Here is a 17,849-nt window from a genome sequence, read left to right on the forward strand (position 1 = left end):
TCTCTCATCTCCTCTTCCTGTTCAGGCTGGAGTTCCCCAAGGCAGTGTTCTGGGCCCCGTGCTTTTTCTGGTCTTCATCAATGATCTCTCTGACTCTCTCGAAAATCCTCTCTATCTCTTTGCTGATGACTCCACTCTCTGCCGCTCCATTCCTCTTCCCTCAGATCGGCAGTCTGCTGCCTCCTCACTCTCTGAAGACCTGGACAAAATCACAGACTGGTCAAACAAGTGGAACATGTCTTTCAATCCTGACAAATCTCACACTCTTACTATATCTCTCCGAAAAGATCGACTGGACAACCCTCCCATCTACTTTCTCAACAATCCTCTCCAAGAAGTTCTGTCGCTCAAGATTTTGGGTCTCACTATCTGCCATGATCTTTCTTGGGAAAACCACATTTCCAAGCTGGCCTCCAAAGCCAGTCGCCGACTGGGCATCCTCCGTCGTGCGAAGTCCTTCCTCGGCACACCTGAGCTCCTCACCACATACAAGGCTTTCATCCGCAGCTCAATGGAATACTGTTCTCCCCTATGGGCCGGTGCTCCTGCCTCACACCTAGCTCGGCTTCACGCTGTTGAAACCAAAGCTTTCAGAATTATTGGAATCTCCCGCGATGAAGCTATCTCTGAGGGCCTTTCACTCACTCACCGCAGGCAGGTAGGTGGTCTTTCTGTCTTCTACCGACTCCTCTCCGGCCTTGCACCCCCAGCTCTCTCTGTGCTCTGTCCCCCAAATATTCCTACAGGTCGCACAAGATCTGCCAGCAACCCTCTGATGGTTAAACTGCCGAAATCTCGGCTCTCTGCTCACCTTCACTCTTTCATTCCTCTTTTCTCCCGCCTCTGGAACAAACTCCCTCACTCCCTTCAATCCCACTCCTCCCTCCAGGTCTTTAAAACAGCTGTTCACCACCATCTCTTATCTTCCCCCATCCAAAACCTTGATCTTTTCTACCCCCGCTAATTCACCCCAGATCCACCTTGTTTGAAATTCCAACTTCTTTCCTGGAAGTCCTGGCAGTGTCCATATGTTTTATACCTCTCCCACCGCCCCCTTCCCATGCCCCCCCCCCCCCCAAAGCCCTCGCCCTCTCTCAGATCTCTCGATGTCTCCATGTCTCTCGGTCCCTGCTCTCAAATGTTGTGTTTGTGTCCTTCCCCCTCTCTCCCCATCTTGTCTACCGCTCCCGATGTTATATGTTTTATGTGTCGGTTTGTCTTTCTGTGTGATTAATGTTCGCTCTTTCACGAGCCTCGATCTTGTATACAAAAAAAAAAAAAAAAAAAAAAAAAAAAGCAAAGAAAAAAAGAACATTAATGACAATAAGCAAGCTTTTAAACATTTTCAAACTCTCGAACTATAATATCAGAGCATTTCTGAACAGGGAGTCCCCGGTTTATGAACACCTGGTTTCCGAACATCCGTTCATATGAACATGATACTTTATAAACATTTTTGTCTTTCGAATGTTCGATCCATTCACACAAACGTGGCCTTTTTGAAGATACCGCGTGTGAAGCATTAAATGCAGGAAATCGGACCTCTCGAGTTAATTACTCATTCACAACATAATTCATTCCTCATCACATGGCTTCGTCCATCACTCTTCTTCTGCCATTTCACACTTCATTCTCTCCATGGGGTTCCTTACTGGCACGAGACACAGCATTCTCTCCATGGGGATCTTTACCAGCGCGAGAAACAGCATTCTCTCGATGGGGATCTTTACCGGCACGAGAGACAGCATTCTATCCATGGGGATCTTTACCGGCATGAGAGACAGCATTCTCTCCATGGGGATCTTTACCAGCGTAAGAGACACCATTCTCTCCATGGGGATCTTTACCGGCACGAGAGACAGCATTCTCTCCATGGGGATCTTTACCAGCGTGAGAGACAGCATTCTCTCCATGGGGATCTTTACCGGCACGAGAGACAGCATTCTTTCTATGGGGATCTTTACCGGTGCGAGAGACAGCATTGTATCCATGGGGATCTTTACCGGCACGAGAGACAGCATTCTCTCCACAAGGATATTTACCGGCACGAGAGACAGCATTCTCTCCACAAAGATATTTACCGGCACGAGAGACAGCATTCTCTCCACGAGGTTCCTTACCGGCAAAAGATACAGCATTCACTCCACGGGGATCTTTACCGGCACAAGAGACGACATTCTCTCCACGAGTTTCCTTACTGGCACGAGAGACAGCATTCTCTCCACGAGGACCTTTACCGGCACAAGAGACAGCATTCACTCCATGAGGTTCCTTACTGGCACGAGAGACAGCAATCTCTCCACGAGGTTCCTTACCAGCACGAGAGACAGCATTCTCTCCACAGGTTCTTTCCCAGAGCCAGATAGCATTTTCTCCATGAGGCTCCTTACCGGCATGAGAAACAGCATTCTTTCCACAGGTACTTTCCCGGAACAAGAGACAACATTTTCTCCATGAGGTTCCTTACCAGCATGAGAGACAGCCTTCTCTCCACAAGGTTCCTTACGGCATGAGAGACAACATTCTCTCCATGAGGTTCCTTATGTCACGAGAGGCAGCATTCGCTCCACGGGGCTCCTTACGGCACGAGAGTCAGCATTCTCTCCACGAGGTTCCTTATTGGCACGAGAGACAGCATTCTCTCCACGGGGATCTTTACCGGCACAAGAGACAGCATTCTCTCCATGGGGATCTTTATCAGCATGAGGGACAGCATTCTCTCCACGGGGATCTTTACCGGCACGAGAGACAGCATTCTCTCCATGGGGATCTTTACCAGCATGAGGGACAGCATTCTCTCCACAAAGATCTTTACTAGCACGAGAGACAGGATTTTATCCAGAGGTTCTTTCCCCCCAGTCCCCCAGCACGAAGGACAGCATTCTCTCCACGGGGATCTTTACCGGCACGAGGGACAGCATTCCTTTCCACGGGGATCTTTACCAGCATGAAGAACAGCATTCTCTCCACGGGGATCTTTACCAGCATGAGAGACAGCATTTTCTCCAGAGGTTCTTTCCCAGCATGAGGGACAACGTTCTCTCCACAGCTTCTTTCCCGGAATGAGGGACAGCATTCTCTCCGCAGCTTCTTTCCCAGAATGAGAGACAGCATTTTCTCCATGGGGTTCCTTACCGGCATGAGAGAGCATTCATTCCACAAGGTTTCTTACCGGCATGAGAGACAGTATTCTCTCCACAGCTTCTTTCCCAGAATGAGAGACAGCATTTTCTCCATGGGGTTCTTTACCGGCATGAGAGACAGCATTCTCTCCACGATTACCCTTTAGAACCCTTTGCAATTACCCTTTGGAATGGTTTAGAAGTGTATATGTGTATATATTATATATGTATGTTTGTATGTATGTATGTATATACAAATATATATATATATATATATATATATACATACACACACACACACACACACACACACACACACACACACACACACACACACACACACACGTACTACTATACAGTGTGTATCAAAAAAAAAGGTAATCCGAATTCAAGGGGTTAATATGCAAAGGTTATTTATTTTGACAATTTTCATGTGGCTTACTAATTAAGAGGAGATCCTCAGCTTTCCATTGATACCTTCCATGCATCATTGCTGTCACACATGACCAAGTACATGTTCATTGAAAATGACAAGTTCAATTCGCATTTTTACAAGTTTGGCTAATCGATGCAAGTCAGGATAATTGGTGCAAAATGAACGTCAGATGTGAACTTTTCTCAGGAATGATTGGCCTTTATGCACCCACACCTTCAACATGTCCACCTCCCCTTTCAACACAAAGCTCAAAGCGGCGGAGCATGCCCTGAACTGCTCGTCTCACCATAGCCGGGTCATTGCGCAAAGCATCCACTTCATGTCGAATACGGCCCTGCAATTCGTCAAGATCACGGGGAGGAGTTACGAACACCTTGTTCTTTAAATGTCCCCAAAGGAAATAATCACATGGTGTGAGGTCAGGTGATCTTGGCGGCCATTCCACTGCATGGTTGAGGGCGATGACTCAGTCTCCAAAGAGTTCCCTCAGTCGACCTCGGACAGCGATAAGACGATGTGCTGGGCCGCCATCTTGGTCCCACCAGAGACATCTGAAGACACCACGAACCTGTCACTCAAAGTTCTCCTCCAGCTGCGGTAAAACTTCATCATTGATCATCTGCAGATACCTGTTACCATTGACATTCCTTTGAAAGAAAAATGGTCCGATCACCTGACCACTTCCACAAAGTCCCAACCAAACAGTCCACTTTTGGCGATTCATATTGGTGTCAAAATTAAATTCCGGGGGTTGTCCTGTCGTTGCATATTCAAGAACATTATGGGTATTGACGTTGCCATCCATGGTGAAAGCAGCTTCGTCGCCGATAACGAGATACCACAGGAAATTGACATCTGCTTCGCAACGTGCTATCAACCATCGGGCAAGCACCAGCGTCCTGGCAAAATCCCCTGGCGTAAGTTGATGCCGGATGTGAATCTGATATGGATGTTGGTGGAGGTCCAGTCTTGTGATTTGGTTGAATGTTGCCGAAGGCAATCCCATTCCATTTCGTCTTGCACTGGCATCCCGGGGATGCTCCAAAACTTGCTGCCTTACTGCTGCAATGTTCATTTCCGATCGCCCAGTGCGCCTCCTACCAGAATTCCCCTTGTTGCGGTTGAGGCTAGTGCCATGCTCTTGGTATTTTCTAACATTCGCCCAGATGGTTTTGGCTGCTGGAGGCTCACGTTCTGGGAAACGTTCACTGAACACATCACGAGTTCGCTGCAAACGTCCAGTTTGGTGAAAGGTTGTAACCACGAAGGTCCGCTGTTCAGTCGTAAGTTGAACCATCTTTTCAATGACTCAGACTGTCTCTAAACCCATACACTGTAGGCCCATCTTAAATACCCATCTTAAACAAAGGATGATGCAACCGACGATTACCAGACCAGCTTAACAATTTTAAATAATCAACTTGGCAGTCGACAAGTAATGCGTCAATTTCAAACTGTCTTGCCCCGATTAGCCAAAGTTGTAAAAATGCGATTTGAACTTGTCATTTTCAATTAACATGTACTCGGTCATGTGTGACAGCAATTATGCATGAAAGGCATCAATGGAAAGCTGAGGATCTCCTCATAATTGGTAAACCACATGTAAATTGTGAAATTGAAGGGGTCTGAATACTTTTTCAATGCACTGTATGTTGCTTTAGACTTGACTGCAAAAAATCTTCACTTTAAACTTGACATGTTTTATTTCCCCTTTCCTCTTTGGGGAAAAATAGCATGTTAAGGTGTGTATAAAGCAGCTTCAGCATCATTCCACCTTATCATGGCATTTTTCCAAGGCCACGTCAAATCACAAAAGTAATAATAATAATGACAGTAGCACAATAATAGTATTAACATTATTGCAAAATAATAATAATATTAACAATAATAATAGTACTGTACAACAATTGTCAATAATAGAGGGTTTTCAGAGATGTCCCATGATGTCCTGCGTGCCACCATGTTGCGTGTATTAATGCTCCAAAATCTAGCAGGTTTATCTTGTTATTCTGACTTACTGCATGGGAAAGTTTCGCTAATTATTTGGCCTTGTTTACGTTTTCTCACTTGTTTCACTTGCCAACCAATATGGTGCCCACGCACTGCATCATGGATACTAAAAAACCCCTCTTGTTGAGTAATACACTGATTGGCAATGGAACACACCCCAGAACTTGCAGTGGTGCGTTCAGTTACCAACTTTCTTGTAAAGCGCTCGCCAAGTGGCTGAAGCTCTCAAGCAAACACTCAATAAGAAAGAATTCATAAATGCACTTGGTTTTTTAAAGCTTTTTTTTCGTCGAGTTTAGTTTGAGTACAAAGCAGATGCTTTGCATTTTGGGAGTTTTCCTAGTTACTCCCGCCAGGGAGTAATGCATTCGATCGTGTCCGTGTGTGTGTGTGTGTGTGTGTGTGTGTGTGTGTGTGTGTGTGTGTGTGTTTGTGTGTTTGTGAACAAGATATCTGGAAAAGTTCTGAACGGATTTGGATGAAAGTTGGTGGGATGATTGCTCTTGGGATAAGGAAGAAATGATTAGTTTTTGGTGAAGCTCAGGATATTATTCCGGATTCAGGAATTTTTTACCATTGGAAGATAGGGCTCAGCAGTGGCCACCCACAGCGGGAGTATGCGCTCTACTGAGTGGCGTTCTAGTTGTCCTTATTTTCCCGCCGAAGCAATCCGTTTTTTATTTGTAGCTTTTAATCTAACAATCTGGTGTTTATAAACATTTTTTACATTTTGCGTCCGATACTAAACATAACATGAGTGCTTAACTGATTATGTATATACTGAATGAATGAATGAATGAATGAATGATCGTTGTAAGGCCATTTTCCCCCGCTAGAGCGGGGATTAGCCTTGCGAGCCCCATGACAATCATCGTTCCGCTGTTTGAGGCAATGTTTTTATGGCCGGATGCCCTTCCTGACGCCAACCCTTATAGACGGGTCAATATACAACCAGAACAGCCGTACCCCAAAAAAATTGCAAATTTTAGTTTTATTGCATTTCCTTATATTTTAAGACTTACTTAGGAACATATCAAAAGTTGGACAGAAATGGACCATGGGAAAGTAAAAATTTTTGACATGATAAAAATGTCACAAAACCATGCACGATTCACTACGTCGAAAACGCTGAGATACGCCTCTGAGATAGTGAATGCTCTTCCTGCTGATAACCCAATCCATAATGCAGTGCTACTGCTTGGGAGCTTCCACACATTAATGAATTTGTTGGGTGCCATTGGAAGTTTGATGGATGGAAGTGGACTGAAAGAGATCCTGGAAACAGTGTATGGTCAAAATGCTGTTGTGCACATGCTGAGTGGGAAGGCGGTGCAACGTGCTTTTCGTGGCCATTTGCTTGTGGATCAGTGTCTTACACGTCAGGTTGTTGGCAAGATTGTGGAAGTTGACCCTGGGTTTCAAGAACAAGTGGCAGAACTGGAGCGACTGTACATTTCCCTGGAGACTGTCGAAAGTGACACTATAGAGTCTGTGTTGCAATCAGAGTGCATTCATTTCATTGACAATAGATTGAATCAGGAAAGGAATAAACTTGCAAAGGACTCGAAAACCAGTGCACTTTGGATCAACTACCAGCGTATGTTGGGAATTGCAAGGGCACTTGTGGCAGCTGATCGGACGGGGTCCTGGGAGATGCATCTCCAAGCCATATCAGCTTGCTTGCCGATATTTGCAGCTGCTGGCCATCCCAATTACCTGAAGTCAGCTCGACTCTATCTCGAGAAGATGCTTGCGTTAGAGGATGACAACCCTGAGGTTCATCAGAAGTTCCAATCTGGTTATCATGTAATCCGGCACAGTGACCAATACTGGGCTGGCCTAGGCTCTGATCTTGTGATAGAACAGACATTAATGCGCTCACTGAAAAGCCAAGGGGGGCTGACTCGAGGAAGTGGGATGTCAGAGCACCAGAGAGCAGTTTGGACTCTGTCTTCAACCATATCGTCCTCCTACAACCTTGCTATGCAAGAACTGACCTCGAGTAGCTACTCAACAAGTGAACAACATAAGGAGTTGACAACATCCAGGGTGAGTCGAGATGAAGCTGATCGTGGCAAAGTTGCCGAAAAACTGGACAGCTTCACACCATTTTCTGATGACAAGTCATTGCGCAATATCATCACAGGGGTTACTGCAAATGAGGATGTCAATGTTCATGACCTATTCAAAGTAGGTAGTGACATTGTCAAGAAGATGGATGATCACCCAGCTTACTCCTATTCACACAAAAGGAGTTCTAAAGCCAAGACACTTGCATTCAGCAGGGCAGTCAAAGTTGCTGAGGACCGCACAATAGATCCAGCGTTACTATTCCAGAGGTTCTTAGTGGTGTCACAGACGGGAGATCTCCAGATAGGTGAAGTGATGAAATATGAACTCTGCCCATACCCAATGTCTCTTTTTGAGGCAAAAAACATCCTGCGCCAGCCAGATAAACCACAGTTGGCGGAGGCAATAAGGAATTATGCTACAACCAAATCTGACAATGCTGTCAACCAGACAGTTCCAGGAACAGATCACTATGTTCTTGACGGGGGATCACTTATTCACCGCTTAAAGTGGACAGAGGGATTCACCTACAGTTCCATTGCAGATGAATATGCCTCATTTACAGTACGACACTATGGCAAAGCTACTGTTGTGTTTGATGGTTATGAGGCTGGGCCAAGCACAAAGGACTGTTCTCATCAACGTCGGAATAGAAACAAGAATGCCACCAAGGTTAACATTACGGAGTCAACAAAATTTGTTGGGAAAAAGGAGGACTTTCTGTCGAATGAGTCAAACAAGCAGGCAATGATACTGTTGATTATAGAGGTGTTGCACAAGGAAGGCTGTGAGGTGATCCAAGCAGAGGGAGATGCTGATGTTGAGATTGCAAAAGCGGCCGTCGCAAATGCGGCTTCCAGATCTACAACCCTCATTGGAGAAGATACAGATCTCCTTCTCCTCCTGCTCTTCTATATGGTGGAGACAAACTGCATTGAACTCTATTTCCGTTCTGACAAGGCAAAATCAAATGTCTACAATATCAAAGTCCTTCAGCAGATACTTGGAAATGCAGCCTGCAGAGATATATTGTTCCTTCATGCATTAACTGGCTGTGACGCAACGTCTCGTGTCTTTGGGATTGGAAAGAAGTCAGGGTTTCAAAGAATCATCAAGAAAGAAAAGGAACTGATAGACAGCTCAAAGGTGTTCTGTAAACCACAGCAGAGTCAGGATGTTATTGAAACTGCAGGCTGCAGAGCAATGGTGGCATTGTTTAAAGCAAATCAGAACGACTCATTGGCATCGATCAGATACAACATTCTCTGCAAAAAGGTTGCAAGGGCTAAGGCATTTGTCACTCCTGAAAGACTGCCACCCACATCCGCTGCCTGCAAGTTTCATTCTCTGCGGACCTATTACCAGGTAATGGAATGGATGGGCCTTTGTTGTGGAATGGAGCCAACGGAGTGGGGATGGAAGGTAGAAGGAGGAAAACTTGTTCCAGTGATGACAGACAAAAGCCCTGCTCCAGACATACTACTTCAGATGATTCACTGCAACTGTTCAGGGGGGTGCAAAACACTAAGGTGTTCATGTAGGAAGCATGGATTAGAGTGCACCAGTGCATGTGGACATAGCCAGGACAGCAACTGTGACAATATGAGTGTTGAACCAGACATAGAGGAGGAGGAGGAGGACGATGAAACTGGAATCTAAGACTAGAAGGCATATGGTACTTCCACATGTGTCAAAATTGTCCAATTTTTTATATGTTGCTTTCCATGTCATAGACTGGCAGAAACAATCAAAGAACATATATTTGTGCAAATATTTACTTTAAATTGCGAATGGTCTCAGGATTAGCACTGCATAAACTACCAGCAACGATCATAATACAAATATTGGTGCAAAATTAACTTTAAATTGTTAGTGGTCTGATGATAATTATCAGTCAATTTTTTTACGTTTTATCTGCCGGCAGCCATCTTGTTTTCTGACGTCACTGAGGGACTTTCCCATGCGTCAAAATTGTCCAACTTTTAATATGTTGTCTTCCACTTCATAAACTACTAGAAATAAGCATAAAACAAAAATTTGCAATTTTTTTGGGGTCAGGCAGTATATTGACCCGTCTATTAGTCGCCTCTTACGATGCGCAGGGATATGGTGTACCTATTCTAAACCGGGGTACACACCATGATCATTCATCCCAGCAAGCTGGTACTCAATTTGCCGACCTCGGAAGGATGACAGGCTGAGTCAACCCCCCTGGTGTTAATTTAGCGATCGACCGGGATTCGAACCCAGGATCCTAAGATCCCAAGCCAACACCCTAACCGCTAAGACAATATGTACTATATTACTGAAAATATCTGGACAGTAAGGAAGTATATGCAAGGTTCTCAGTTTACTTTAATTTATTTGTTTTCTAATAGAGTGGTTGTCTACCTTTTAGCAACTAGCACAACTCAGACTTTGTCACTAACACTTTGTACCAAATTCTGGTGCATATATCAGGCCTCCTACTTATCTATATTCAACATTGGCTTGATATTTTGTCCAATACCCACCGTTGAATTGGGAAGGTCCAACGTGTTATAAAGTCACAAACTCGTGCACCCAAAAACCATTCCATGTTGAAGGTCAATCAGCTGTTTAGCTCGGGGCATCTTGATTACAACTAAGATTCAATACCCACTTGCACACATTCATAAGGTGCAAGCTGCTTCGCAGTGTGATAAATATAGATGTACAGGTTGCAAGGATTCATTTCAACTTTGGGTTTGTTGTCCAAATGCTTTTGGTAATATATAGTATGCATATCTTTGCTTGTGTGTTTTCAATTTTGTGTGTACTGTATATCAGAAGTACCTGCTTTAACACTTTTAGATAGAATATTTGAAGACCGATATATATATATATATATATTTTTTTTTTTTTTAATATATATATATATATATATATATATATATATATATATATATACATATATATATATATATCTTCCAATCCTCAAGCTATACAGCTCTCTGGATTTCACCTGTAACATTATACTTGAGAATATGATATTTGAAGAAAAAGATTGTCTCTGTTTAAAAAAAAAAGAAGTTTAATGTAATAATTGCTGAACGTGAGCGATGAACTCAACCAGGAATTTATTTAATTGACTTCCTTGTTTTGGTAAAAAAAAAAAAAAAAAGAAGCAAGATGAGAACGACTTTAAAATAGATTACATACTATTTTATAATGAGTCATCTGTGATTGGATTGGCCATAAAATTATATCTGAAAACAAAACAAAGTTAGATGGAATACTGTTGATCTGTATAAAAAAGTATACCTGTGACATGGCTAATTAACTTCCTCACAAGCCTTCTCTTTTATTTCCAACCACAGGCCAAGGCCATGCCGTGTGAGGCGAAGGATGTGAAGGACAGCAAATGTGGGACCAGAGGTACTGAGAGCCATCTGAGAATAAACGGAGAAGTGAAGGCACGAGAAGGCCCCAGGATTTCTGGAGAAGGTTCGATTTTTGGAATGGGAGGTGGGGGGGATGAGGGGGAAGTTATTCACTGCACTGTCATCAAAAATCAAAACCTTAGTGGAGCAAAAGCTACTGAAATTTCAATTTCAAGATCAACAGGAACGAGTTAGATGCCATTGTACTTGTTTGCATAGTGTAATACAGAGATAAAAATTGTTGGTTTCCTGACCAGTTTTTCCTTAACCACAGCAGCTTGGAAATCCCATGACATTTCCACCGAAAGTGTGCATTGTGCCAATATGTTATAACATTTTGTGCTCTTGTTTTTCCTTCAATGCATTTCATTTCACCATTACCTAGTAATTAAGCTCAATGGATACCACCATGTCTTATTGAACCCTTCTCCACCAATCTTCTTTTCTACATGCCACAAAGGAGGCATAATTAGGCTACATACACTGTTTTAATTTTTTCTTTTTTTATTACAGTAATGTGGCTCGTATCGAGCGATAAAGTGATTGGAGCATGGAATGAAAGTATTGGAAAGGGTGTTGGAGAGGAGCAGAAAGAAGAAAGTGAAGATCAACGAAATGCAGTTTGGATTTATTCCAGGAACGACAGACGCGCTCTTTATTGTGAGGCAGTTGCAGGAGAAGTAAATGGAGGAGAGGAAGAAGTTGTTTCTTGGGTTTGTTGATGTGGAGAAAGCATTTGATAAGGTTCCACACGAAGTATTGACATGGGCATTGAGGAAGTTAGGAGTGGAGGAATGGTTGATCAGAGTAGTGATGGCAATGTACGAAAGAGCGCGCACAGCTGTAACGACGAAGGACGGGAACAGTGGTGAGTTTGAGGTGAAAGTGGGAGTGCATCAGGCGTCGGTACTAAGTCCACTACTATTTGTAGCTGTGATGGAGGTACTGGCTCGGAATGTAAAGGAGGGTTTACCATGGGAGTTGTTGTATGCAGATTATCTGGTGTTGATTGGGGAGAGTATGGATGGACTGAAGGAGAAGATGAACAAGTGGAAGGAATGTATGGAGACAAAAGGTCTGAAGGTGAATATCGGAAAAACGAAGGTGATGGCAAGTGGTAAAGCATGTGGTGAGGTGTAAAGAACTGGGAAGTGGCCGTGTGCTGTGTGCAGGAAGGGTGTCGGAGTGAACTCCATTCAATGTACAATGTGCGCTGAGTGGGTTCATCAAAAATGTAGTGGTCTGAGAGGGTCATTAACCAGTGTGGCAGCTACATTCAAGTGTAAGGTGTGCACAGAGGGAGCTGCAGATGGAGGAAATGTTGAGTTGGATCTTGGAAGCGGCGTGAAGCTGGAAGGTGTGAAAACATTTTGCTACCTCGGAGACATGCTGAATGGGGAAGGTGGATCAGACTCGGCAATGGTTGCTAGAGTTAGATGTGCGTGGAAGAAGTTTCGTGAACTGAGTGGCGTGCTGACGAGGAGGGGAGTGTCATTGAATCTGAAGGGAAAGGTACATGCTGCATGTGGGAGAAGTGTTATGATTTATGGGAGTGAGACATGGGTAATGAATGTAGAGCAGCAACGAAGGCTGGAAAGGGTGGAAATGTGAATGGTTCGGTGGATGTGCGGAATATCGTTGAGAGAGAGAGGAAGACAAATGATGACTTGCGAAAGATGATGGGGATATAGCCTGTGATGGATGCTGTGAAGAGAAACAGGTTGAGATGGTTTGGTCATTTGTTGAGGAAGGATGAAAGTGACTGGGTGAGAAGAATGATGTAAATGAATGTAGAAGGAAGTAGAGGACGGGGAAGACCGAGAAAGACTTGGCTGAAGGTGGTGGAAGAAGAAATGCGGGCAAGGGAGTTAACAAGGGGAGATGTAGAAAATAGGGCAAAATGGAGAAGATTGTCATGGGGCCAACCCCCGTTCTAGCAGGGAAAATGCTTTAAATGCCTGTTGTTGTTGTTGTTGTTGTTGTTGTATTACAGTAATGTAAGGTGCATGCACGAGCATATACAGAAATGGCATGCAGGATTATTAGACATCAGTGTACTTTTGTGTACAATGTCGAAGCTCGTGGAGGACCTATGAACACAGAATGGACCAGGATGTAACAGAACGAAAAGAACAGCATGAAGAGAAAGGGGTACACTAACAGCAGTGTTGCCAGATAAAATAGAGGGAGACTTTGAAAATACGGGGCGTGGGGAAGAATGAGAGTAAGGGAAGGATACATAGGGTGAACAAGATGTATACAGCCACAAACTCTCAATCACAGAAGTGAATTCAAGGGTATTCATAAACAATGGACCAACTTCGGATTCATTGATCTGCATTTATTTTTCTTTTTTTAACTTCTCAAAAGTTTTTAAAAAGTTATACTAAAATTCCGAATGATGAAATGTTATTGTTCAACTCAATCAAAAATTGAGGTTTTTTAATCCCTAAAGCTAATTTTTGGTTATTCGTGTTTTTTGGGGGTGAGGGTTTTTTGTATACAAAGTTAAGGCTTGTGGAGCAGCAAGGACATAGAAAGGATCCGGATATAACAGAACAAAAGAAACAGTAAAAAAAGAGGGTGGGGGGTGAGAACACATCAACATCAGGGTTGAGGGACGAAATAGAAGGGACAAGTGAGGGATGTGGGGAAGAATGAGGGGTAGGAGAGGACAGATGGGGTGGAAATTAAGGATACAGAGGTAAACTCTTAGGAAATAAAAACTGGAAATTTGGATAGAGGTTGGCTTGGGATTGGTTAATGGAGATAGAATAGATCATGGTTTTGGATGGGGGATGATCTGAGATGGTGGTGAACAGCTGTTGAAGACCTGGAGGTAAGACTGAGACTGAAGGGAATGTGGAAGTTGATGACACAGAATGGAAAAAGAAGAACGAATGAGTTTGTTGTTCATCCAGTTTTTTTTTGTTTGTTTTTTTTTGTATACAAAATCGAGGTTCGTGTAAGAGCTTACATTAATCATAAAAAGACAAACTGACACATAAAACATAAGATAGAGGGAGCGGGAGACAAGATGGGGAGAGAGAGGGAAGCACACAAGCACAACAGTAGAGAACAGGGACATCGGGAGATCTGTGGGAGGGAGTGGGCTTGGGGGGAGGAGGCATGGGAAGGGGGTGGGGTGGGAGAGGTATAAAACACATGGACATTACTAGGACTTCCAGGAAAGAAGTCGGAATTTCAAAACAGTGGATCTGGGGTGAATTAACAGGGGTAGAAAAGATCAAGGTTTTAGATGGGGGTAGACAAGAGATGGTGGTGAACAGCTGCTTTAAAGACCTGGAGGGAGGAGTGGGATTGAATAGAGTGAGGGAGTTTTTCCATAGGTGGGAGAAAAGAGGAATGAAAGAGTGAAGGTGAATAGAGAGTCTTGATTTTGGCAGTTTCACCATAAGAGGGTTGCAGGCAGCTCTTGTGCGACCTGTAGGAATATTTGGGGGACAGAGCACAGACAGAGCTGGGGGAGCAAGGCCGGAGACGAGTCGGGAGAAGACAAAGACCACCAACCTGCCTGTGGTGAGTGAGATTTGGCCTTTCACTGAGATTTGGCCATTTGACCACCAACCATGGCCTTTCACTAAAGGCCCTCGCAGTTAGCTTCATCGCGGAAGATTCCATTGATTCTGAAAGCTTTGGTTTCAACAGCGTGAAGCCGAGCTAGGTGTGAGGAAGGAGCACCGGCCCAGAGGGGGGAACAGTATTCCATTGAGCTGCGGATGAAAGCCTTGTATGTGGTGAGGAGCTCAGGTGTGCCAAGGAAGGACTTCGCACGACGGAGGATGCCCAGTCGGCGACTGGCTTTGGAGGCCAGCTTGGAAATGTGGTTTTCCCAGGAAAGATCATGGCAGATAGTGAGACCCAAAAGATTGAGTGTTCATCTATTTGTGGCTTAAGATATGTTGCATTTGGACATTACGTATTTATATATGGTATATTTTGACTGAAAGGCCATTGGAATGGTATCCTGGGGAAATTCCAAATCGTGGCCCAGATGTTGAGCATATAGTAATTGCCCACTGGGTTGCTCCTCCCCATCTGTGACTGACTTGAGCTTGTGGTTACCATTACATGTGTGACCTTAAACACTCGCAGAGCCTGAATTATTATCGCAATTTCTGAGTCGTTCTCCAGATTCTGGCAATAGATCAAATTGTTGGAAATGCCAAACTTTTCCACCCTGTGTGTGACGGTGCACATTAAGGAAGAGAAGATTGTAGCAACGCTGGAAATTTTTAAAATTTGATATATGTTGTGAGCTTTCTCACTTCCTCCAGATGGCACAGTCCGGACCGCACCTATTTTCTTTTTTCAGGAATGAATGTCACAACCATTAGATAGATCAAAAAGGAAAATCTAGAGATTTCTTTAAAATGTACCAAATAAGACAATAATCCATCCCAACAAAAAGGTCAGATGAAATCAGAAAGCTAGATGGAACATTCCTTTCCACTTATGAACATGGTCATTGCATGTACGCATGTCCTTCAGCAATACCACTGGCATGTCAGATGTGTCCGTTAACACGGTGGTGTAAGGTCCTTCCACATCATGGTCAAAGACTCTGTGAAAGACCAAAAAGATGCTGAGTGTCATCATACTGTGTTCAGAATTACCAAGTCTACCATATCTCAAGGATTCCTTAATCGGAAACCGAACCAGCAATGTGCAAGTTCGAATGCAGGAAAATGGCAAAACGATTCTTATAATTGAAAGGGAGGTTATGTACAAAATAAATAATCGGAATAAGGAAGGACAGAACGATCATTAAACGGTGCACAACTGGCAGTCAAAAGACACAAGAAAAGGAGAAGAAGGAACATACAATCTTACATAGTGCAAAAAATTTAAGAAGGCCTAACCTGCTAATGGCACCGAAATACCAGATTCACAAACAAAGGGGCAGAGGAGGGCTTGTGGCAGGCACGACAGTTGTCAATTCTGGGACTACCCTCATGCACAGCGGGTCCTTGTTGTTGGCCACCCGCTAATTGTGGTTGGGGCCATATTCTGGGCCCCCTTGTCCTTTAGGACGTCCCTGCACAAAAGTGTTCCGCCTTCCTCTCGGGCTCTGCAGCTGTCCTGGGCTCCATGGCATGCCGACCCAACAGTTTGTAATGGTTGTTCCACCTAAAATACAATGCACTTTCCAGTGTACCTTTGGTATTAAATGCCACAAGTCCTCATCTGATTTACACGAGGTATTACACAACAATCTTTTCCCATCTACTTCATAAATGATGCTCACTGCGTCCTCAGTGCATGTCAAGACGACTTACTCCGACAAATTCCTTGTTGCAAGAACAATTCTAACGGACATGATCACCCGGTCCATAGTATTCTTAATACGCTCTAGTTATGGATCCTTCCACTGCCCTTCCCTTCCCCTTCCTTCCACATCACAATCCGATCACAAAATTCAGCTTTTTACTTGCAAGGTATTTCTCATTAAAATGTGACATTTTTTGATGGTACATCACAGAAAAGTCTTGTCCGAATGACACCATGATACGTAGTGTATCATATACAGTACATTTGATCCCATCTTTAGATTGTACCAGTTCAGACATACAATTGTTTTGGACCAGGATGTCCTCACCAGAAAAACATGAATGTTCTGTGTGAGGGATTTGATTGTCCACAAGGTGGCCTTTGCCTGCATAGTATGGCCAGGGCCGATGAGAGTGGGGAGGGGGGAAAAGGGTTATTGCTGCCTCGAGACATGGGGTCTGTTGAGTGGCCCGAGCTTCTCCCGCAATTTGTTTTTTTAAACAATATAGGAAAATCCCTCATCAGCTCGTCCTCACCTCCTCATCGTTACATGGTTGAAGAGTCACGGCCAGTGGAAGATCACGTTATGCTTTGTTTGAAGTCCCACGTTCTTGCGGTGTTGGCCGGGGGAAGTTTGGCTCAAGTCGAAGGTAATGGCAGGAATTTGTAATTTGACCAGGGTGCTGGCGTTCACTTGCTGACTCTTCACGAAGGACACCGTGGGTCCTTTAACGTCCACCAACTAACGTTGGTGATGGGACGCCCTGTTTAACATCCATCGGAGGGATGGCACACACATTGATGAATCACATATTCTGTAACACACCAGGATTACAGTTATGGCTGAGTTGGGATTCGAACCCAGGCTAGAAAAGCAAAAGCAGCAGCGAAAGCGGCCGCCGACACACACACTTCAACTTGTATAATACATTTCTTAATACTTTATTTATTCACTCTTCAACACTGGTTTTGCTTTGTTTATGATCTTGTTGCAGTTCTAATTTAGATCTTCATTCAAGAAAGTTATTTTAAAAAGTTACAAAAAAGAAAGAATTGGTTGGGAGAGTGTTGGGGGAGTGGTTCTGCGAGGTTCTTTGCCCTGGGGCCTGTGCTGGCTCTCGACGCCCCTGAGTATGGCGAGTATTTTAATTCATTATACCCAAGATTGCTAAAAATTCAGAATTAAGATATTGGCACTTAACATGTTGCTGATTGTGTCAAACAATTATTTCATCCATCCGCCCACCCATCCACTTTCACCCATCCTCCTAACAACTCATCCACCCACATAATGACCTCTTCCAAATACATCATACAAATACGGGAATTGAAATGGAATTTTTATTGTAATTTTTCTCACCACAGGCCATGTATCAACCCAGAGAGATGTAATCTCCTGCATTCAGAAAAAAGAGGTAAGCTCATCTTCATCACCGTACATGTTTCACCTCATCTTCATCATGGTACAGGTTTCATGTCATGTTCATCATGGTACAGGTTTCACGTCATGTTCATCAT

General features: G+C 43.8%; 1 protein-coding gene across 2 annotated transcripts in view; it reads left to right on the forward strand.

The window, feature by feature from the left end:
• Nucleotides 1–17,849, forward strand: part of LOC137431578 (uncharacterized) — a 243,576-nt gene that overhangs the window by 141,511 nt on the left and 84,216 nt on the right. For both annotated transcript variants that reach the window (XM_078782122.1, XM_078782121.1), the window contains 2 exons: nt 10,977–11,103; nt 17,697–17,746. In XM_078782122.1, the coding sequence (XP_078638248.1) occupies nt 10,977–11,103; nt 17,697–17,746 (177 nt within the window). The remainder of the gene's footprint in view (nt 1–10,976; nt 11,104–17,696; nt 17,747–17,849) is intronic.

The sequence above is a fragment of the Myxine glutinosa genome, chromosome 7 (assembly GCF_964187855.1).
Source record: "Myxine glutinosa chromosome 7, kmMyxGlut1.1, whole genome shotgun sequence".
NCBI lineage: Eukaryota > Metazoa > Chordata > Myxini > Myxiniformes > Myxinidae > Myxine > Myxine glutinosa.